The sequence below is a fragment of the Coptis chinensis genome, chromosome 3, assembly GCF_015680905.1.
Source record: "Coptis chinensis isolate HL-2020 chromosome 3, ASM1568090v1, whole genome shotgun sequence".
NCBI classification, from domain to species: domain Eukaryota; kingdom Viridiplantae; phylum Streptophyta; class Magnoliopsida; order Ranunculales; family Ranunculaceae; genus Coptis; species Coptis chinensis.
This window is the reverse complement of record NC_141458.1, coordinates 46583050-46608041: the sequence shown is the minus strand read 5'-3', so window position 1 is coordinate 46608041 and position 24992 is coordinate 46583050. Positions and strand designations below refer to the sequence as shown.

Genomic DNA, 24992 nt, shown 5'->3' with positions numbered 1-24992 from the left:
ATTTCTGTCTAAGCTTAAATCATATAGATGCTACATTTCCCTTGATCACAAATCTATCATCACTTCAGCCAGAAGAAGTATGTGCTTTCAATGTACCAAATGTACCATGGAGACAACATTCAAACTTCGCATGGACAAGCATTCCATAAAACCAAACACCATCAGGTTTCAACAAACCAACAAATATCTTCAGACAAGGACAAAGACAAGGTACCTATAACAATCAGAACAGAGAATTGGTTCTATCCTAGTTTAACCAGATATATCAAAACCCACCTATCAACAACCAAAGAGACCTAGTCCCCGTTACACCATCAACTAGTGTCCAAACAGATAAGCCCACCAAAATAATGTTATCTGTCATGCAACAGCAAACCCAAATCCTAGCATCCATGCAACAATCTCTAAACTTATTAGCCCAAGGTAAAACCTAGAAAGGTGTGTTCCCAGGTCAAGCTATTCCTAATCCTAAATCAGCAAATACAGCCTTTGAAACAACAAGTGATGTGAACGAAGCTAGAGCACTAAAAACTCCTTCTTAACCATCCCATCTACGAGGATTGAATCCTCATTTTCGACGTATTCCATTCCATCTTTTGCTTTAAAAGGGAATACATCAATAAGATAACCGAACCTCTCCACTTGGAGGGTGTGGTTATAAGTATCGGAGCCTTAGTCCATAGTATATCTCGCATATTATTTGTAAAACACTTTTTACTTGCCGTTGGAGTAATTGTGAGCCTGTGGAGCGAGTATATAATTTTTCTTTTCTTTATTTTACACTTCTTTTTAAAAAAATGTTTGATTTCTATGTGCTATTAATGATAGATTCTCGATATATCAACAGTTAAGTGATTTTTCAAAATGGAAAATGGATTTTACACAGACCAGCCCTTAGAACTACGCAATCTATGGGTGGTTTGAGATTAGCTTTGCTTACTAAGGGTCGCCTATAACACCTAGTTATTCACCCGGGTCAGGACATTCCATGTCTGGCACAGTAAATCCCCCAACTCGCGTAGCTGAAGCTCTGTCTGTCTAAATTGGGTTCGCCACAGAGCCGACACGAAAGTTGTCTAAGATTATCTGTTATGATTTGTTTTAAAGTAGTAACATCATCTAGAATCACAACTGTTAAGTATGAGTTTCTTAAAACATCTCTCCATAATTTTCAAAACTAAAAGATATAAAAAATGAAAGTTATCCATCCAGAGTAACCAAAATGATACCGGAGTAATGTATAATTTTATCTTCTTGGCAAAAACATCTATATGGATAGAGATATATTTTGAATGAGAAAACAAACCTTAAAAAAAAATGAGGTGTCTCCAAACGAAAATTAAACAAATAGAGTAACCCAAAGTGATATTATTTTCTATTTAATTCTATCTTTTTGCCTCCACCTCTCTATTTTGTCTCGAGAATCTGACGTCAAAAGACTCAAAAATTTCCTTTCTTAAAAATCTTTCCCCTCTCGTTTAAATCTTTTCCCCTTCTAAATCTCTCTAATTTCTAAAACAAAAACCCTCCACCTAGCAAGACTAGATGGATCAGTTTCAATGATCGTGTGCAAGCACTTCCTATAGAACTGCAGCTTAAGATATGGACACATATACCTAAAATCATCCCTAGTTTAGGTAAGAATTCATACGCACGTAAGAGACGAGCTAAGAGAGAATGTTGGTGCTTGAATTGTCAAACATCAACATTGCCCCGGTCTTCAACCTCATAACAATTCAGTTTTTACGGTTTTATGTGTCAGCCACCTGCTCATCAAGAACAGTTGAGGAGAGTAATTCAGCCATCTGGTTGGGATTGACTTAAGTTTTCAAAAACTTCCAAGTCTAGGGGATATGAATTTAAACGACCCACCTTTTTAAATTTTATGTCAACTTATTCAAAACCCAAAAAAATTAATTAAAATTTTCTTTCTCTTATCTGTACATATTTTCCTGCATTTCCTGTACAGTTCTTTCCATCATCTGTTTCTCATCTACCTTTGGATGTGAGTGTATCCTACATAGTACAAAATATCGCGATATTTATCGAGTATTTAAGAAAAGATATGATTCTGTCGAGGATATGTCAAAGATATTATCTCATGTAAAAACTGTAAATATCATCAATAAATATGGATATATCACGATAAATTCGCGATAACCTACTAAATTCAAAATATCCACGATATGTTGACTTTGTTAACTGATAACAAGACCTAGGAAATTGCCCACTATGTTTTATTGCGAGAGAAAGTTACAACCAGGTCGTTTTTTTAGGCTCTACTATCTAGAAAAGAGTTTTTAAGATAAAAAAAACTTCTTCTTCTATAGCTCGTCTTCCTCCTTCCTTATTTCTCATTTTTAATACTTGTTTCAAGGAAAAGAGATGGAAGATGGAAGACTATGAAGTGAAATCAAAGAAGAAAATTGAGATGGTTTTATGGTGATGACATTTTTATATGAAGAGAAGGAGAAAGTAGAATCAATTTTGATTTGGGGTGCGTGTCCATGGTATGTCTTCAACTTGTAACATGGAAGAAAATATGGAATTGTTATTCATGATTTCTTCAATGGATTGGAAGTTTGAAACCCTCGTTTCTATTTGTTTGAAAATGTCGACCAGACTGATATTTATCAAAATATCGCGATAATATTGATATTTATCAGTATATCGTTAACATATCGTCAAAATTTGCAGATCATGCAGTGTTAAATATCGACAAAGAAAGGGAAATATCCCCGATATATATCATACTTTCAGGAGTCAATATTTCACCGTATCGCGATATTTTGTTCTATGGTATCCTATACCGTTGCGATGCATTTTCAATGCTAATCGTTGTGGTACCTCACCGGTTAAGATTGAACGACTAACAAAGCATGGATTGGCTCTGGAAGTTGCCAAGGCACTGAGGACAAGATCGGAATTTCCTAATTTATTTTGGCTTGGTGATAAGAGCCCAAAATTGTAGTTTTAACCCCTTAATAATCATACTTTTAGACCAATTATGTGAATAATAAGTAAGAGTTAATACTGATTACGTATTTTTATGCATTTCAGGCTTCAAAGTCCATTATGTGCAGAAATGTGCCACTTTAGCTAGATAAAGGAGCAATGGTTGGTTGCTAAGGAGTTCTGTGATTAAAGGCCAAGATTCAAGAAGACAAAGCCTTTCTAAAGCCCAATCAAAGCTGAAAAGTCAAAGTCAACGCGGGCGTAAAACAAAGACACAAAAGTAGAACTTCCAAAGACCATATCTTTGGACTCAAACCTCGGAATTGGGCCTACCTTATGTCAAAACGACCGGCTCGGAAAGATCTTTCCAATGGTCCAAGCCTTTACCCAATCAGAGGAGCAGAAGTGGACGAAACATCTGTCGAAGCTAACTGCAGCTGAAGAGCCCATTTTGGACTAAAGAAATTGGGTTTTGGGCCTGATTCTCTTGCCCAAAACATGGCTCCAAGCCCATGCACGATTTTTGGATCTAAAAGTATAAAAATAAAAGCTTAACTCTTTGTTAATGGTAGATAGTTAGACCTAGATTAAATATTAGATTAGTAGCCTCCATTAATTAATTCTAGATCTAGTTTTCCTTAGATTTAATTAGTTTAATTTAATTAGTTTCATATCTTGTTTTTATTTAATTCCTTGAATGATTGTTCGTCATTTAATTAGATAAATAAAATAGTTATTATTATTAAATTTCGATTTTTGTCATTTGCATTTATAGATCTAGTTTAAATTCTTGTTCTTATTTCATTCTTAGTTTATTAATTAGATTTCGATTATTGTTTAGTTAAATTTCATAAAGTTAGAATCTTTGTAATATGTTGTATTCAATTTCAATGGGAAATGATGGTTTGATGAATCAAGGCTAAAACCTCCATTAGAGGGGTTGATGAAGCCATGATGAAAACTTAGTTGTATAGTGTAGAAGCGTTGTAGAGTCTATTCCATTCTAGAAGGTCTTGTTTCGCCATGAGAATGGGTGGACGACCTCACATGCTAGTTATAATTGGTAGAAATGCCATGTTAATTAGGGATTAGAACGAGCAATTCTTACCGTAAGAACATAAGAATTGGATTACAACAGTCTATTCTAGGTGATTAAGTTGGATTTGAGGTGGATTCAATTCCCCTCTAATTCTTTATCTAGATTCAAGAACATTAGTATTTCCATATATTTCGTAGTGACATTCAACATATTGCTTTCAATATTGCATCGTAGTATAATTCCCCCTCGTAAAACTCTCATTAGACTTAAGACCAATTAGTTAACTAGAAAACATCACATGCTAGAGAACTAGGAGTGGAATGAATTTGTTACTCCACTCTATTTCGATAGAATTGAGAGTAGAAAACTTGATAAATATAGGCTCATAAGAAAGTTTTAGTTTACTTACGTATAGAGTTTCATCGCTTTATTTCGTAGGTAAAACTATTCAATTTTATGTTTTATCAAATGGCGTCGCTGCCATCTTAGTTGCACTTTAACATTGTTTTCATAGTAGAATTAGTCAATTTTAAGTCCCATTAAACCCACCCACCCTTGTTTGATTAATACTGTGGTTATCCGTTTCAGCGTCGAAAAATTCCGCGACAAAATTACACCGATCGAATCGGCTTATAAGGAGCGCACTTTTTCTATAGTTCGGAACACGAGCCGACCATACTAAGTTTCTTGGACCACGGGTGCGACCATATACCGAAGCGACCAGCTTAGGTCACTAGAACAAGGAGCGATCATCGCTTCTATGCGAAAGCTTTCTAAGCTGAAATTTGCCGGATTTCCACAGGTTTGTTTCGAATTTTGATTTTTTAAGTTTTTCAGTGTTCTAACTTGTTAATTACACTGAACACGCGTAAACAAGACGCTATTCATAAGCGAAGCAAGGACGCAATCAGGTATTCCTTTCTTCCACACCTCGCATCTCCAGTTAGAGGTTTCTACTAGTATATCAGAATTGTTTGGAGTGTTGCATGTTTAGTTAAGTTCGACTTAGTCTTGCATGAGATTAAGGTCCGGTCGAAGAAAAACAACTAACGTAATTACACGGTAACGTCAACAAACAAGTCTATCTAGTTTCCCACCCACTACACCTCTAGCTACTATTTCACACACACCACCTGATATTATGGATGAAGAAAGAGAGACTCCTCTCTCTGACTTTTATAAAGCCTTTAGCGATAGCCCTAAATCTTGCATCGTTCTAGCAGACCCAGTGGGGGATTTCCGCATCCCCCCAAATATATTTAATTTGTTACCCGTTTTTCATGGTTTAGACCATGAAAAACCTTATTAGCACATGCGTAGGATTGAACAAGTCCTTACAACATTCCACCATCCTACGGTTGGTGCGGAACAAATTAAATTGAGGGTATTCCCTTTCACCTTAGCTGATAAAGGCGTCTTGGTTAATCGCTCAAAGCGCCCTAATTCTGTGGACTCGTGGGCCAAACTTGTTCAAATTGTTTATGGAACATTTTTACCCACCCCTAAAGACGGATGAAATGCTTTCCAAGATTCACTTCTTTCTCGACGTAATCCTCATGAATCATTTTCGAGGCTTCAATCATTTCACCGATCTCCTTATAGAGTGTCCACACCATCACCTAGCAAAAGACACATTAGTTAAGTGACTTTTTCAAAGACTTCTACACCACCATAAAGAAGTCCTAGACATAATGAATGGGGTAGTTTCCTAAGTAAAGGAGCCTCGAGGCATATAAATTTTTGGAAGATCGGACTAAAGCGTAATAATAATAATTTGGTGTAGTGACGATTACTCCCGCTCCGCTAGTTCTTCTTCAACATTTAAGGCTACCAAGTATGTTTGAGGTTAAATCAGATCCCGAGCTTAAAACTCTAATTGAATCCCTCACAAAAAGGTAGAGGCCATTTCTCGTACAACAAAAGCCTATCCCCTAAATGAATGTAAATTCAAATCCATGTAGTTTCATTGGAGTCTTGAGCATCCCGACTCCCAATCGTCCTATAGCCTATGAACATTCTTGTTCCATTAATAGTGAACCTAACCCCTTGGAGACAAAATCCCAACTTCGGTTGGAGAAATAACCAACAAGTCACACCTACATGGTACAATAATCAATATGTTAGGCCAACGACGCTTATAACCAAGCTCCACCACAACAAGGGCAGGGGATCGGGGTAATTATAATAATTATAACAACCAAGTGCAACCGACAAAGTCAAGCACAAGGTCAATGTAGTTATAATAATTATAATGCTAATAGAGGTATCGTTCGGTAAATAATAACTATCACAATCCTACCATAAATAATCAACGCGAGATAGTTCCAAATACACACCACCCGTGACTACTACACCCACACAACCGGATCGTCTTGACACCTTCATACAAGTGAGCCAACAACTTTTCCAAACCATGGCTCAATCTAACCAACACATCTACAATCCGTTAATAATTTAAACCAACAGTTAGCCCAAGAGAAAGCCCAACCAAAAGGTTTCGTTTCCAAAGCGATACCCAACCCTAGAACAACAAACACAGCCTTTGAGGTAAACGGTAATACTAGTACGGAAACTACAACCGTAGGTGAGGTAAATGCCATCACCACTCTCCGTTCTGGAAGAGTGGTTGATAACAAAGTAACTATGCCTATAGTTACCCCATCAAGATCTCCCCTACACCGGATATCGAACTAGATACCGAAATAGAAACCCGAAGAACCTACCACCGTAGAGGTACCCGGTTAAACCACAACCTAAGAAACGAGAAAGCCAAGGTTACACATCAAGTCGAGCCATACGCTAAATATAGAAGCTTAACCACCGTTCCTCGAAATTAGCCATGCTAACCAGGGGATACTAACTTTGAGGAGATTAGGAACGTTTTCAAAAATCTAACGATAAACCTTCCTTTTCTCGAAGCTATAAAAAAGCTACCTAACCACGCTAAGTTTCTTAAAGATTTGTGCACTACTAGGCATAAGACCAACATACCTAAAGATGCCTTTCTAACTGAACAGTTCCCAACTTTATCCGAAAATAATGGAATTGTTAAGTACAAGGACCCTGGTCGCCCCATCATAAATGCACCTTAGAGATTCTCACATGACGACGCTTTACTAGACACGGGGGCTAGTGTTAACTTACTCCCGTTTTATTTGTATAAACAAATAGGTCTAGACGAGATGCAACCTACTAAAATGACATTGCAATTAGCTGATCGGTCTATTAAGTATCCTAAGGGTGTGGTTGAAAACGTCTTTGGTTAAAGTCCAAAACTTTTACTACCCAAATTTACTTCGTTATCCTCGACCGCGCGTAAGTCACTAACGACTCTGTACCTATCATTTTAGAATGCCCCTTCTTGGCTACTGCCAACGTGCTCATAAACTGCCGCGATGGTTCGATGTCCTTGTCCTTTGGCCATCTTTCTGTTGAGGTAAATGTTTTCAAAACGAGGACACAATATCCCGATTCATCTACAAATGGAGAGGTTAGCATGATCGAGAGCTTAGCTCAAGATTACTTCAAAAACATGTTTCCGGAGAAACAGATTAACAAATTCCTTTCCTTCGGAAATTCCGACTTTAACAATGACTCCCTGGTAGTAGACGAAATCGAAGAAGAATTCCTACAACTCTTTTGCACCGCTTCTTTACCACTTCGCGAGTCCCCCCTTGCCAACAACCATTCATCCCTTGATGCTATGACGGAAGATGAATTTTTCAATCTCTATCCCAGTGATCCTTTTGACCCACCTATTGAGGAATGTCTTGCATATATCAAGATTTTTGATGATATGGACTTGAGAGCTCTAGCTGAGAATCATTCACCTTCCATCACCAATATTCCCCACCCTCCACCTTTTCAAAGGAACCTCGAGTTTGCACTTTCGATCCTTTAGTTTCTCCCATGCTTCATGATTTTTAAATCCACCTAGTAAACAAATACTTCCCAAGGATAAACCACTTGACACCTTCATTTTCAGACTTGAGACAGTCCCTAACTACACCATGAATGAGTTTTGTGCTAAACCTACATCCTCATTTTTTCCATGCTTTCCCTCTAAAACTTATCCCAATCCACCATATTTTCCACAACCATTCACTTTTCCACACTTATTCACTAGGACACCCTCTCGTTCAAAGATGAAACATAAGGTGCATGCTCGGTTATGTTATAGGTCTATCCGACTTCGCTTTCATTCCACTAGGCTGCGTCGTAGGAAATCTTGGTGCTTGATTGTGTTTGGATATGTTTTCTGTGATATTTATTTATAGAACGATCCACAACTATTTTGGTTGTTGATATATGATAAACTGCATATTCATACATATGTTTAGATAAGTCTAGGGAATCTGACTTTAAAAGACCCAAGTTTTGTACAATACCAACTTTCGAGATAGGCCAAACAAAATTTTCAAACTTAAAAAGAGTTTTCCAATTTTGTTTGGGGTGGCGATTTTTTGGTATTCATTTCAAATCATGTTGCCACCCTAAGCCTGTAATGTTTACTCCAAGAGAGTTTGTGTTAGTTAGTAACGTAATGCTTTAATTGTGCTTCATATTATCATATCATCTTTACAATATTTACATTCTGAGTGCGCCCATTTTTGCCACGTTCTATGGTAAATTCTTTCCTTATCTCTTTACACTTTGAGGACAAAGCGTTCGATTGTTTGGGGGTGGGATAGAAACATTTGCAAAAATTAGACACTTTTAGGATGTAAATTACGCACTTTTATTTATAAAATGTTAAAAATTATAAAAATTAGTTAGTTACATAATTTAATTGTGCTATTCAATTGTTTCATGAACCCCTTCTCCCAAATTGTTTGGGGGTGGTATAGAAACACACGATGTAAATGTTAAGCATATATTAGGTTGTATATTACGACATTTGTCTTTAAAAAATAAAAATAAAAATAAAAATAAAAAGTTTATGCTATACACTTAGGAATATTGGTATTGTTTCTTTCTCTATGCTCTTAATAATCTAGAAGTCTCACGTAGCTTTTGCATTAGAATAGTTTTTAGAAACTTAGGTTAATATGTAGGTAATAATCTTTGCATCTTTCTATAAATATATTACATGAGTATCTATGATTGTTTGGCAGTAAGTTTCTGAAATCTAGGCTAGAGTACTTATTCTACAAATCCTGTGAGAATATAGCCTAAAGTCTTATATGAGTGAAACATTTGAGAAATGACACAAGGGAGAAGTATATTCCGAATAGAGAAATCACACGTCCACTTGCTTGACCACTATACCATGTCCTAAGAGAGAATTTAAGCCCTTTTTGGATCGATATAGCTAGAAATTCTGACCTAAGTATATTTTCCGCTAGTCGCCCCATTGAGCCTTTCATTAGCCCTTTCATAAACCACAAATCCTTTACCCTGTTACAAAACAAAACAAAATAAAAAAAATTCAACCTACCCAATTTAGATAAGTCTGAGAATAGAATGAGGAAGAAAGAAGAAGAGAAAAACCTGTGTAAACAAAAGTTAGTTAATTGCTTCAAAAATAAAGAAAAAAGTTTCCATCCAAAGAAAAGAAGTTTCCATCCAAAGAAAAGAAAAATAAAAATAGAAATAAAATAAAAACTCCAAAAAAATAGAATAAAAGGAGTCAAAAGCCAAAGAAAAAAATATGGCTAAGGATGGAAACAAAGTGTAGAAGCAAAAGTAAATAACAAGGTTTTCTCTAGTTACATAATATGAAGACTCTATTATCTCAGACTTGTCCTTTTTGAATATCCATTTCCTTCCTTCTTAAACCATCTCCTAATCCCCGCAACACCTAATAAAGACCTCTAGCTCAATTAGGAATAGGTTAGTGTGATAGTAAGTGGCAGTTGTGTTTGATCGACTCCGGCTTTCTTGTCTGTCATTGAGATTGTAAGGTAAAGTGTGCCCACTGCGCAATAGAGTAGCAAAACTTGAGTGGAAAAATCAGAGTGATTTTTGTCTTGACTTTTATGTGAGAACCTACTTAAGGACGCTATTCCAAAGTTTCAGAAACAGACTGCTATTCTGCATTTCATAGCATTACTCATTGTATATATGTTTATTTGTAGATGATTGATTATTATGCATATATTAGCTTAAGTTTCTGTATTCATTGCTAGTGAGATGTATAGATAATTGAGACATGAATAAGGAAACAATAGTTTTCTTTCTTAGTCGTTGTAGTATAGATGAAGTTTGTGAGTACCTTCACTGGAAAACTCTCACGAGACTATAACTCGTCCACTAGGGAATTCCTAGTGGTTTAAGGCCTTGTTGTATATGGTCAATGCAATCGCACTCAGCGAAATGAGAGTAGATAGAACTCCATTTTTGGTCACTTATTCTAATTTCTCATCTTTGCTTGAGGACAAGCAAAATGCTGTTTGGGGGTGGTTTGATAAGAGCCCAAAACTGTAGTTTTAACCCCTTAATAATCATACTTTTAGACCAATTATGTGAATAATAAGTAAGAGTTAATACTGATTACATGTTTTTATGCATTTCAGGCTTCAAAGTCCATTATGTGCAGAAATGTGCCACTTTAGCTAGATAAAGGAGCAATGGTTGGTTGCTAAGGAGTTCTGTGATTAAAGGCCAAGATTCAAGAAGACAAAGCCTTTCTAAAGCCCGGTCAAAGCTGAAAAGTCAAAGTCAACGCGGGCAGAAAACAACACACAAAGTCAGCAGAACTTCCAAAGACCATATCTTTGGACTCAGACCTCGGAATTGGGCCTACCTTATGTCAAAACGACCGGCTCTGAAAGAGCTTTCCAATGGTCCAAGTCTTTACCCAATCAGAGGAGCAGAAGTGGATGAAAATCTGTTGAACCTAACTGCAGCTGAAGAGCCCATTTTGGACTAAAGAAATTGGGTTTTGGGCCTGATTCTCTGGCCCAAAACATGGCTCCAAGCCCATGCACGATTTTTGGATCTGAAAGTATAAAAATAAAAGCTTAACTCTTTGTTAATGGTAGATAGTTAGACCTAGATTAAAGATTAGATTAGTAGCCTCCATTAATTAATTATAGATCTAGTTTTCCTTAGATTTAATTAGTTTAATTTAATTAGTTTCATATCTTGTTTTTATTTAATTCCTTGAATGATTGTTCGTCATTTAATTAGATAAATAAAATAGTTATTATTATTCAATTTCGATTTTTGTCATTTGCATTTATAGATCTAGTTTAAATTCTTGTTCTTATTTCATTCTTAGTTTATTAATTAGATTTCGATTGTTGTTTAGTTAAATTTCATAAAGTTAGAATCTTTGTAATATGTTGTATTCAATTTCAATGGGAAATGATGGTTTGATGAATCAAGGCTAAAACCTCCATTAGAGGGGTTGATGAAGCCTTGATGAAAACTTAGTTGTATATTGTAGAAGCGTTGTAGAGTCTATTCCATTCTAGAAGGTCGTGTTTCGCCATGAGAATGGGTGGACGACCTCACATGCTAGTTATAATTGGTAGAAATGCCATGTTAATTAGGGGATTAGAGCGAGCAATTCTTACCGTAAGAACGTAAGAATTGGATTACAACAGATCTATTCTAGGTGATTAAGTTGGATTCGAGGTGGATTCAATTCCGCGCCTAATTCTTTATCTAGATTCAAGAACATTAGTATTTTCATATATTTAAGTGAAGTGACATTCAACATATTGCTTTTCATATTGCATCGTAGTATAATTCCCCCTCGTAAAACTCTCATTAGACTTAAGACCGACTAATTAGATTATGAAACATTCCATGCTAGAGAACTAGGAGTGGAACGAATTTGTTACTCCACTCTATTTCGATAGAATTGAGAGTAGAAAACTTGATAAATATAGGCTCATAAGAAATTTTTAGTTTACTTACGTATAGAGTTTCATCGCTTTATTTCGTAGGTAAAACTATTCAATTTTATGTTTTATCACTTGGCCCAAAATTTTAATTTCTTAAAATAGGCACGTGCCATCAAACCCTTAACCCCACATGATCACCCCTTCCTTTCTTCTCCATCCCAAAATTTCCCAACCCTAGCCGCCCCACTTAGCTCGTGCTTGCCCCATACTCTACACACGGTCACGACCTCACCCCAACACACCACCATATAATTTTTTCACAGCCTTCCCCATTTTCAACCCCCATTCCAACTCAAAACCCCAATTTTTCAAATCCCTACTTTAAATGGCTCAAATTCTCAAAATTGTGCCGGAGCAAAATTTTCAAGGCTTCTTCTATTCCGATTTGTTTGAAGTGCACTTCAGGGCTAAGATCAGAAGGAGAGGATGGGAACCCTTGGTTTTGTTGGACGATGCGGTATATTCTCCCTCTCTTACTCTTTCATTTTATAATTGCATGATTAGAGGGGAGGATGACCGCATTACGGTTGTTAAGGATGGCCGCTCATTGGAGCTCACCAAGGAGGTGGTGAGTGGTGTTCTGGGGATTCCTCTGAAAGCCTATGTTCAGACGAGAACAATACGTCCCCAGATAGAAAGACCGTTGACATGATAATGATAGAGACGCTTCTCAAGGGGGTTAAAAACTCCAAGTCTCACTACGCTTATCAAAGTTCGCTACGAAGAAACCAGCTAGCAGTATCTCAGTGGACAGCATACAACCTGCTAGGCTCGGCCAAGCCTTCGGATATAGGTAAGGCAATGCTTCATATTTTGTAGATTATTTAAGAGTAGAAGAACAATTTTTGCATCGTCTCCTTTATTTTCGAGCAACTTTACAAACTGAAGAATACGTCTGCCCCTCTACCAGTGTTAGTCACCAAGATCATGCAGCACTGGGGGTTCCAAGCCACAGACACCCTAGTGGAGGTCAAGGACGCTACCACAGGTCCTATCTATGCCCACTGCGTCCAGAAATCGTGGCTTCCACCTGAAACTAGAGCCGCTGAGCAAGCACGCCCAACTGAGAAGGTGGATTACTTCGCTGAAGATGCCACTCGATAGTTCACTCAGCCCATGGATAGAATTCACTTCCTCCATGGAGGCCAGAGGATTCTGCACTCATATCTCCACCAGCTTAGAGAAACTCAGGGTAATATCATAGTGGAACAATGGAATATCAGAGACTCACTCCCGCATAGTGATAGACATTCCTGGCCTCGACGTCAACAAGGAGAAGGATCTTCTAGACATCGAGATGAGTCACACACGGATTCTGACTAGGATTCCTAGTGTCCGTATTGTTGGATCTATTTATTTTTATGTTTCTTTTTCACGTGTATGACTTAGTATAACTTTAATTTTATGTTTAATATTATCTGCTTGTTTTATTTATTTTTTCTTGTGGAATTTGGTTTATGAGTAGAAGGTAAAACAGATATATTATGCCAAAATTTTCCATTTTCTTTCATTCATTTTATATATGTTTTCAAAAAATACAAAAATCCAAAAAGATTTTATAGTATAATAAATATCCCTAGTATAATAAACCATGTATTTCTCATTCTATATCAAACAACCCACGCCCCAAACTTATTTAGGAGTGGCGTATTTTCATCATGAAGAACAGAATACAGGTCTATCGCCGTTTTTGCTCATGTTTCTATGATAATCTCTTTCCTTATATCTACTTACTTTGAGGACAAGATTAGTTCTATCATAGAGTTGGTATAGTAACATTTTGCAAAACTAGGCATTTTCTATATAGTATATATAATAGTATATTTCTTCATTTCTAAATTTTTTTGAAAAAGACCAAAAATATTTTTTCATTTAGTATTAAAAAGTCTTGTTTCCCTTTTCTAAGATGAATAAAAAGTTTAGAAGTCTCATTATAGCAATAGAGTAAGGACTTGTTTTTCGTACTTAGACTAATATACGTACAATAGTTTCTACATCTTTTCATGAATGGCATGCATCAACATTTGTTTGTATATAGCAGTGAATCTTCGAAGCCAAGGTTAGAACAATTAAGTTCCATATCCTGTGAGAATCTAGCCAAAAGCCTCATCTGAATGAATATTGAGTGATAACACAAATAATGTCCGGATAGAAAGACCACACGTTCACTTGCTTGATCACCACATTATATCCTATGAGGGAATTTAGGCCTTTTTTGGATAGATATAGCCAAATAAACTTTAAAAACCCAACAAAATAGTTTTCCTCTAGTTACCCCTCTCGAGCCTTCGCCCTTTCTAAAAGCCTTTCTATTCTTCACCAATAATTTCATTACGACACACAATAAAAAGCATACCAAACTGATGAGTTGAGAACTGGATGGATATCAGAAAAAGAGAAGAGAAGACCTTGTACAAAAACAAAACAGTTATTTGTTTCAAAAAGAAAAAGAAAAGCAAAGAAAGATTCATTAAAAACCAAAACTCCAAAATCCAAAGGAGTCAAAAATCGAATCTCCCAAAAGTTCAAAATCAAAAGGAGATGATATCAAAAAACAAAAAGAATCAAAAGCAAAGTTAGAACTGCCAAAATTCAAAACCATATGGAGTCACAGAGCCAAAGGGCTAAAAGAATGTATCACAATTTGAAAGCAAAAAAACAAGTATCTTGAAGCCTCAGTTTCTCATCTTATCAGATTTTGTTTTTCCCTTCTTTTTTCCTTCTAAGCCATCACCCTAGCCCCGTACCTCATAATGAATGACCTCTAGCTCGATTAGAAATATGATGGTGTGATAGTAAGTGGCAAGCATGATCAATCGACCCTAGTTTCTTTGGAAGTCATTTAAGTATGCGAGGAATATAAGTGCCCGCTGCACTTAAGAGAACGAACCTTGAGTGAATCTATCAGAGAGTTTTGATTGCAACACACCCCTGTGAGAACCCAACTTAAGGAAACTCTCCAAAAGCCTCGGAAACAACTCTTGTTTTGCATTTCATTGCTCATGTTTTGTACAATTATCTTTAGATGCTTAAATTACTGTACATATGTTATTCTGAGTTCAAAGGAGTTTGTCCTTATTCACCGCTAATGAGATGTATGAACTTCTATGAATAAATAAGGAAACAAAACCATTTGTACTAAATGGAGTAGTTTGTGAGTACCTTCACTGGAAAACTCTCACGAGACTTAAATCTCATCCACTAAGGAATTCCTAGTGATTAAAGACCTTGTTGCATATGGTCAATGCAATCGCACTCTGCAAAACGAGATTAGTATAACTAATAATAAATCACTCATTTGTGATTTTAGTTTTTTCTCTCGTCCTTACTTGAGGACAAACAAGATGCCATAACAACCTTTTTGTAACGCCAAAATAGCGTCACAAATTTGTGCGCCAAAATAGCAATACAAAATATAGTAACGCCAAAATGGCGTCACAAATTTGTGATATCATTTTGGCGTCACTAATCTAATTTTAGATTCAAAAATAATAATAATTATTATTTGCTCTCATACATTCTGCTAGTGGTCCTCCTTTGCACCTAAATGGTTTGTGATTGATGATTTGTATCTACAAGATCAATTAAGGTGGCAAAAATATTACTACACTTGTATATTCACAACCTGATATAGTGGCGAGACCCATATAATAAAAGAAAAGTAAATTACAATGTAATCGGAATTAATATACAAAAACTGATATGAATCCAACAATTAGCATTTGATGAAATCACATTTGTTAACGGCAAAACAAGTTGCAGGAAATGCACAATTGCATATGAGAATACAATCTGAAACATCCTAGCGTGCATTACTCGTCGTTTTTCAAGGCCCAACCTTATGAGAATGTATAAGAATCAATTTGCTCAAGATTTGGGAAAAACTGTCTCAGGGTCTTCGTATAGTTAGGAAAATTTGCCTACAGAAACAAAGCAACTCAATACTTTAGTACGGAGTAGGACATAATCATGGGACAAACCTCACATTTCGTATGCAATCCAGGGAGGTAAATCTTTTGAAAAAACAAATATGACAGATAAAGAATCGTACACATGGGTTGTGTTCAACATAGATGGTTGTGAGTTTATCTCTTAAACCATCAAGAGCTAGATCAAGGCCATCCAGTGATGCAATTTGGTTGTCGTTCATCCAAAGATCTTCCAATCTACATAGCAACAGTCCATAAGAATGTCTGGTCAAAATGTCAAATAAACTATACGTGCAATGACAAAGAAAGAAAAAAGGACGAAAAACCAGGAAAAATAAAAGCCAGATAGTAATAATAACAGAAGAAGAACACCCCTTAAAAAAAATCAATGTCAACCAATGTTGTTAGTTTGTTGGAGGAAATATCCAAGATCCGAAGATTAACTAATGTAGATAAGCCTTCCATTTTGGAAATACCATTATGGCTCAGATACAGTTCTTCCAATGCAACACAATCCCGAAGGGAAGCATGTAAACTAAATTAGTCACGCAAACTATGACGAACATTATTCTCTGTTCTTGTTTATTAATAAAGAAAAGGCTATCAAGGTAGCATACTTGAAATCCTGTCATATTGGTCAAACGATTGCTCTGTAAACTAATCTTCCTGATGCATTTCAGCCCGCACATTTACTAGCTGTAATCGGAGAGCCTTGCTACAAACTTGCTCTTATTATGATTCATAATCATTAATAGAGATAAAAACAAAAATCAAACAAAACACAAACAAATGAACAAAGTTCACAAGGCTAAGTCACAGTACTAATTTATAAAATTCTTGGTGAAAATACAGTATATTAGAAAGAACAAACCTGTACAAGCCTCATAAGTGTGTCACGAACTTTATCTCTTGTAATGCCTAGTCCATTAATTGGAGTAGTTGGCGTGAGAGATGGAGGTGGAGTAGGTGGTGGGAAGGCTTGAAGTAGATGACCACCATAGGCTGCTGTAAACTCACGGGAGACTGGAGAGGGGGCACAATTGGCATGGAAGATGTTGATGGTATCATATATGTAGACAAAGGAGGTTGCATAAGATATACTGACGGCTTTACAAGATTAGTAACACGGTTGCTAATGATGCTTGTCTCAGAAAAATTGGGGAAGGGCAATGATGGTCTAGACCTGGACGAAGGTGCATATGGTAATTCCAGGGCTGGTACAGTGGTGGGTACATTTGGTGAACGGAATGATGGAAGGATTACTGCAGGAGGTTGGTATTGTCCAGGGTTTGCTGCATTCGAAGCGTTTGTTATACTGGTAGCTGTCTGCAAAAACATGACCACAAGAAAAGTCAGGGAGCCATAGAGGTCACAGAGTAAAACAGATAAATTACCAATGACAGGCAGCTATACACAATATGGTTGACAATAACGATGACGATCATAAAGTTTTCAAGCAAACCTCAAGGTAAAATGACACAACAATTTGTCTCTAACACCGTCTCATAAAAACAAAAATATATATATAAAGAAAAGAAGAAGATGGGGATAGGGTATTAAGATCATTTACATTAAAAAATTTAAGAAAAGAAGAATCCTCCGGAGTGTTCGCTACGTTAGGTGCAGTTGAATTTGAAGATGGTGACTCCAGCAGGACCTCCATCACATTTTTCTCGACTGTTTCCGATTCCTCAAAATCACTGCCAAGAAATATTAGTATGTAAAGCAGATGAGATTCGTTAAATATTTGGTTCATGTATCAAAAAGAGTTGAATTAAGAAAAACTAATACACAAGTCTCCACCTTAGCAACCTAAAGCGTGGGACGAGGATGCCGCTTGAGCACTCAAGTCACGCTGACCCGCTTTTAATTCGAAAACGTGTACAAAGTGCGTTTACCAAAATTTATGAGCGCGCTCTCCCATTTTACAAAACGTTTTGTTGTTCTCATGCTCTTAAGTGTCATCACATGTCTCAATTTAGCAGACTATTAATACCAGACCACATGGTTTATTGGTTTTGGTGCAAAAGTCATTACTTTTTGAGAATGTCAAGCAACAAAATGTTTGATCAACATGGCGGCAAGCACTCAACTAACAATGAATTTACGATTTAAAAGTTGAGTTTGACTAATGAGTATACTACAACTAGGGCCATCTACAACACTAGAATTTTCACTTAAATCATTACATTTCTTATTAAAAAAATAAAGAAAAATACAACAAGTAAAACCTCTTTAAGTATTCCTTTTGATTTTTCTCCATATAATGTGTTGTATATATACACTTTTATATACACACATGCACGCTCTAAGAGCGCTCTGAATAAGGGTAAAATTTTACGTAAGGCGCTTTAGCGCTCACGCTTTCGCTTCCACACTCACGCATTGCGTTTTTTGCTAAGGTCTCCACCCATATTACACTACATACAACTGGATAAGTAGGATAACATAGAGAAAACAGGATATCCACATTAGTAGATGTTAAGGATATGGACGTAAACCCAACATTAGTAGATGCTAAGAATTGGCTACTTTATATAAGCACCTTATATCTTGAAGATATGATGACTAAAATCTTGAAATATTACTGAAATGCATAACACCATCTCTAATCACCTTACATGAGCCACTCAACTTATGGAGAACCAGCTTACCACCTTTTGATAGGTACTTGCCTTTTCAAGATGCTAACTTCCACTTACATCTCTCCATCACCAGTTCCAAATAGATTTAGATCTCTACCCACCACCCAAGGTTAACTCAACAAGCTTTCCTCGTTACGGAGGAGAAACCATTTATACTTACGATGATATGTTCTTTTATTCTTTTGAGAACACGAACTATATCATGTATTCCAATAGAAAGGTTCAAACAACAAAAACTAAAAAGACCAGCTAAAAACATGAGTCGTACACGAATACTACAAATTAGTTGATGAGCATGTTGAAGTGGCAGAATCTAATATTACCTCTTAGTTGAAGATACTTTCAGCTTTGGGGGGACCTTAGAGTAGGCACTAAGTATCCTGAAAGAAGAAACATACGACTTAAAGACCAATAAAAGAGGAATCACTGATTTCGTATCTCAAACATATAGTTATGTTCTAAATGCAACATAAAAGAACCCATTGATTTGTTTCCGGAAATGAGATCATAATGTACAACCTGAGCACTGAGCTGATGTAGGCATAGGTAATGATTGTGGCCAAAATTGTCTAAGAATGTCCACCAGAATCCATAATTTGTCTTCTTTATTTGCATGTAACTAGTCTATTGAAATGTAGACGTTACATCTATAATCCCCTAAATTTAACTCTTATTAAAGATGCGTCAAGTAAATTTTTATATTGGGACTTTGTTAGTGGCAAGTGAGTAAATGTATGACATGTGAGTGGTAAGATTGTTGGGATCACTCTTACACTTGTAGATTATAGTTTTGAGTTATCAATTTTATGCTAGTATATAAGATTGAGTGCCACATAGTATGTTGGTTTAACACCCTATAGATTTAATATTATATCAGTATCACCCTTTTAGATTGAGAACTGAGATTATATTTATGTTTTCCTTCTGGAGGCTGTTAGAAGTCGTGGGGGAAATTTATGCTGATAACATTTACATGACTTGGAATCACAAACAACAAGTTATACTTACTGGTTAGAAGGAACGATTGTGTTTCACCTTGAACTTATAATAGACACATAGCCATATTGTGTACTAACTTTTAGAAAATGGCTATTGTATACCTTTTTCCCATGTAGTCTGTGTTTGATTAATGGGGGTATTTTGATGAAAAGGGTAAATGAATTGGTAGATATATATATATATATATATATATATATATATGGGACTTCCCCTACGATTAAACCTTTTTCGTAATTTGTAGCTCCATCAAGTTTAGTTAAAGTTAATAACAGAATGGATAATCCACGATTCGTTAGATTGTAACCTTTAGAGTTGTTTTGTTATTGCTCTAGGGGATTATAGATGTAAGTTTAGCTGATTTATTTGAAGAGGTTAAGTATGCATCTAAAATCAAGAAAATCAAGAAAAAAAATTATTCTTACGTACCGTTTAACAACAAAGAGTGATCCTTCAACATCTCCACGTCTCTGTCAAAAAAAAATAATATTAAAACCAAGAAAGGAAGTAAAGAAACACTAGTTAGTAAGTAAAACTAACCCATTCATTCTTATCAATATTGAATTTGTAAAAAGTTACATGACCAGCTGTGATCAATATCTCTTCAATTGATGGGTCGATTCTTTGTATAACTTTTAGGTTTAGTATTTTTGTGGCTTCAGTGAGGTTTCGTTAGTTTCGGTGGATTCGGGTTTTGGTGTTAGGGTTAGGGAGGGTGATGGTGATGGTGACACCGCCATTAATTTTTTTTGGAGAAGGAACGAGGAGGAAGAAAAAACAAACTGGTTTCTTGTGTACGTGGAATTCGAATAAATCGAGAAAGGTGTAGAAGAAAGGTTTCTCATTTGGTGTTCTTAATTTGAGGTCGAGAAGAAATCAAAGTCTTTGGACATAGTTTTATGTTGACGCCTCGTCCTGTCGCACATGCTCAACACTTGCGTTGCTAAATTAAATTCTTTGACCCCACTTTGACGTCAGTATATTTTCTAAACATTTCTTCAAGAAATTAAATGAATTATCTCTACTACTAGTATAGCCTATAATGATCGTGGCATCTTAAATTCATCCGGGTCTTTTTCTGACGCATAATACCCTTGATGAATAATAAAATCAGATGCTTACATATTTATTAATGAGGACTACTTTGTCTTTTTATGTCTTTATAAATTTTCAGTACCGATATTGTCCTTAAATTAAAGTATTACTTAACACTTCAAATAAAAGGAATCGGTCATTTTACATGTGATGATGAATTAAAAAACCAAATCCACGCCTCATTTTGAGTTGTACGCCACTATAAATGCAACTAATTGCTTATTAAATGACATTTAAATAGGCGGTTAAAGAAAAAAATGAAAAGACCAGAGAGAGTACGAAACCCAAACTCTCTTTCTTATCTCCTTCTCAATCAAGAACAAACCACGAACACCACCAAATTCGATATTCTAGATTAAGACCTATACCAAATTCGATCTAGATTATCCAATCCTCTCTCTCTATCTTCTCTTTATTTTTTTGTTCCATTCCTGATTCGCAGAGAAGACCTATATGAAGCTTTTCTTTATCTTAAAAAAATCAAAATATTTATTAGCACTCTGATCGGTTATTTTCCAAACTTCAACTAAAGATTGGTTCAATCTCAGAATTGAAGTCCATCGAAGGTTCGTCGGTTTGTCCGATCATTCTCCATGTTTGCTGATTTATTCTTTCAATCTTCTGATTTTTTTTTTAATTATTATTTATGAGAATCCCTCTTGAGGTTATGCGGATTTTTTTTGGAGTTGGTAGGTATTAACTTGACGGATCTTTATTTGTTTTGTTGTGGATACCGACAGACCGACCGAGAGCTATATTCTTTCAAATAAAATACAAGCAAATTGTTGGATGCTTATCGAAGTCATATATGGTTTAGTCAATAACTTTAGGAACTTGAGAAAAAAATGAAAGAGAAAATTATTAATGTAGTCTCTTGACCTATTGTTCATTCTTGGGCTTTTCATTCAACCTTTTTATTTTACAAAGTTGGTAACTTAATATACTTCGATTCAATCATGATGGATCTTGATCGGATGAAGTATTAAGTATTAACCGAAGTCTCAAATTTACTCGGATAGATCTTCGAGGAGAACGTGCTCGAAAGTGATGCCGGAAAGATGAGTATTGGTCTCACCGGGCGGATAATGGTCTGACGAATCGTACATTGTCCGAAGAGATTGTTGATGAGGATAATTCGGTGAGTGAACCCGACACCGAGAGAGTGTCGAGAGAATGTAGATGAACGAAAAATGATTCCTTCGATGACCGGAAAGGTCAGATGACCAACAAGATTCCTTGAAAGACTGGAAGGTCGTGGATGATCAAGAGAATGATTCCTCCGAGGGCTTGAAGATCGATAATAACACACAAGGCGAAGTTCTCCGACGATAATGTGTTGGATCTTGATTTACTTTGTCAAGATGTTAAACCGAAACCTCGCTATTATGGGGATCGGATTGCAAGAGGTGCTAAACCTCATTGATGAGAAGCTGGATAAACAAAATGTAGTGGGAACAAGGAGCTTTGATAAGTTCAATCGTAAAGTGGAGGCCGCCACGTAATCTTGCCGATGTTGACACGGCAATTGGGCAATAATAGGTACGTGCCCATGTATGCGAGATATACTTCATAAATTCTTGTAACTATCCAAGATGAGTTTAATTGTAGTTTCCCGGGCATCTCTTTGATTTTACTGTTGCAGTTGGTCTTTTTAAAGATGATTTTCATAGCCTTATTTCACACCCAAAGGAACTGTATATCTTTAAAAGCCGAGCCTTATACAAGATATAATGTAGTTGAATGCCCGTAGAGTTAAAGAATTCTTTATGGATAAGTTTTAATGTTGGCCGCAGAGTCTTAGGCGTGGGGCACAAATATCCGAGATATGGACATTCAAATAGGTTTAGTGAAAAGAGAATTGTAATTGACTCCCGGTTAAACTTGCGGGTTCAGGTAAATGTGTTTTTCCAATCGATTATTATTTTCGATTGATCGATTTAGTAGAGCATCGACCTCATTATATACTCCTACTCGAGCACGGTTGTCATTATGTTCTCATGATTTCTGTGGTAACTTTGACTCGCGTTTGAAGTAAAACGAAAATGAGCAAGTCTGTGAAAACAAGATTCCCGCAATCCAAATTGGGAATCTAAAATCTGACTGTATTGAAAGTGTACAATGCCTATATCCATGTTATCTGCTGCCAATAGAATGAATAGATAGTGATGGCGCTAGATATATGATGTTTGGGTCCTATGGGCTAGGACGCTAGGCTCTTTAATAATAAGTACTGCCTTATCCTGAATGATTTTATGCATTGCAGAGGTTGGATGGGGTTTGTAGTGGACTCGTAGTGTGTTGAATAAGGTATGCCAAACTTTCAAGTAGATTTGCACTTTTGCAGTCTTTTTGGCAACTTCCCATCTCTCTTTTATGAAGCTTCTATAGTCTAAGACCATTTTTAAATTTACATGTACAACTTTAAAACGCCGTTTATTTCCTAGCTTAACCTCCAAATTATTGATATGTATATAATGTATAGTATGTGCTACACTGAATTATGATGCATTTTAATACCCATTGTCGATGCTTCTATTAAATTTATGACTTAAAATGTGTTGGATTTGTCAGTAACAATGTGGAAGGTGAAGGCAATTTGTTACCAGTCAGTACAACGTATGGTAGGTGTTCCAGCCATTTCTCTATTAGACTACCAGCTGCTTTTGCTTGCTAACCTTTGAATTTGGTTTGAATTTAAAATCAATATTTTTCTCACCAGAAACCTTCCTGCCTTGCATCGGATTGCTACATTGCGCCATGATGAGTTGGGTCGTGTGTGTATTAGTAATAGCTGCTATTTTGGTGAAGCACCTTAGAGTATATCACTAAGCTTTTGGTGGTGATGCAGGAAACACTTCTGAACCTGCTACTTCACAATTACCCTCATTACAATCTATATGATCGGTGAGAAAAGCTTAGGTCAAAGGCACCACGCTTTGAAGCACACTCAAATCAGCCAGGGTAATTTCTATTTCCTCAACCCGTATATTACTTTTGAGATTCCTAAGATGGTGGTCATGCAATATGGTAGTTGTGTTACAAGTTGTCCGATATTAAATTTTTGTTTCGTGGAGCGTTACTTAATCTGTTTTTGTTAGAAATATAATGAAAATGAAGTTTGTGAGTTGAAGGATACCGCAACCGATATGGTCGATTTGTTGTTGTGGCCAATTATGGTGAACCATGTATAGGATTTCCATTTTCGTTGAGATTCTTATTTTCATTACCGTTATTGTTGAATTGGTAGTGTTATAGCATTTATGTGTCTTGTGATAATTCTTTTCTTTTATGTGGAGTGTGTTAATACCCCCACCCAACTTTCCTTTTGCAGTTCTGCTGCGCGGTGCGACAAGAATGCGGACAAGATTACCATTTAGTTAGAGCACCACGGATGCAAAAGAAAGTCTTTTGCAAGCAGCTCATAAAGCACTGGCTCAAAGACTTTGCTTCGAGTCCCAAAGCAACAAATGGGCTGTGATAGTTCGGCTACAAACCGGGGAAATTCCCGAGAGGACCGTGTTCATGCGAGAAAGGAATGAAGAAGGCTTTGAGGCCATACTTTGAGCTTACAAATGTAAGTCAGGAGTCATTTAAGATATTCTTTCCTCTTAAACATAAACATGCTTAAGTCTATTATGTATTTCTAAGCATGAAGTCACTCGAGTGCTCTAAAGGCTTATTATTTATTAATGTAACTGTATATATACTTCTTTTTCTTCGAAAGTAAGATGGATTTGATCCATATAGTGAAGCCACCACAGTTTGCTAACCGTTTAAAACTGATATGGTTATTAGTAAAAAATTCCCATTACAATTCTTTTTCCTGCTAATATAGTGGTTGTCTTAATTGTCTTGAGGCCAACGTATCTCAAAGACATGCTATATTGCTTTTGCATGATAGACTTAAAACCTCTTCTTAGTATGTAGTGTTCATGGAACATTATCCATAAAAGTATGTTGTGTTCATGGATTTTTTTTTTTTTAAGAGGAAGCAATTCTAGGCTCCCGGAAGGACTATCTTGACAAGGTGTAAACATTGAAGATTACTCATCTTTCGAGATACGACAGCTTCAACTGATGTCAAATCTTGCTTAAGTCAGCCGCTCCGTGAAGTTAGTGCTTTTGGCGTTGTTTATTGTTTTTATGTATCAATTCACAAAAAGATGTTTGTTTCCCCCCTCACTTGGTGGATTTAACTTATACAGGCAACTGCACAAAAGCAAAAAAGCAAGCAACCAATGCTGCTTCTGCTCAAAAGGCTTTTGATATATTGAAGGTACTTTCTGATTATTATTATCTTGATAAGATAGCTTCATATGAAAATTTTGAAAATATATGCAAGGTATTGAAGAAATGTATTTTGGATAGCAGGCCAATCCAGAGTTGAATTGTATTTGTTGCAAACAGTATGGTTTGGGCATTGAGGTGAAGGTGGCTATCTATTTTCTAATGTCATTGTATCTATATAGATAATCCTTGC

At 36.2% G+C, this 24992-nt stretch overlaps 1 protein-coding gene and 2 long non-coding RNA genes across 3 annotated transcripts; 2 read left to right on the top strand and 1 right to left on the bottom strand.

Annotated features, from left to right (window-relative positions):
- Nucleotides 1–15478: 15478 nt before the first annotated feature.
- Nucleotides 15479–20083, bottom strand: LOC147509813 (uncharacterized). Its single transcript, XM_086602014.1, has 7 exons — nt 19958–20083; nt 19847–19887; nt 18745–18801; nt 17347–17476; nt 16648–17102; nt 15899–16013; nt 15479–15767 (listed from the first exon to the last, which is right to left on the bottom strand). The coding sequence occupies exons 4-5, from the start codon at nt 17437–17439 to the stop codon at nt 16695–16697; spliced, it is 501 nt and encodes a 166-aa protein (XP_086458140.1). The 5' UTR covers nt 17440–17476; nt 18745–18801; nt 19847–19887; nt 19958–20083; the 3' UTR covers nt 15479–15767; nt 15899–16013; nt 16648–16694.
- Nucleotides 20084–21960: 1877 nt separating this feature from the next.
- On the top strand, nt 21961–23284 carry LOC147509812 (uncharacterized). Its single transcript, XR_015216647.1, has 4 exons — nt 21961–22051; nt 22776–22819; nt 23084–23133; nt 23232–23284. It is a non-coding gene; the product is annotated as an uncharacterized LOC147509812 (long non-coding RNA).
- Nucleotides 23285–24176: 892 nt separating this feature from the next.
- On the top strand, nt 24177–24992 carry LOC147509811 (uncharacterized). Its single transcript, XR_015216646.1, has 3 exons — nt 24177–24624; nt 24718–24788; nt 24884–24992. It is a non-coding gene; the product is annotated as an uncharacterized LOC147509811 (long non-coding RNA).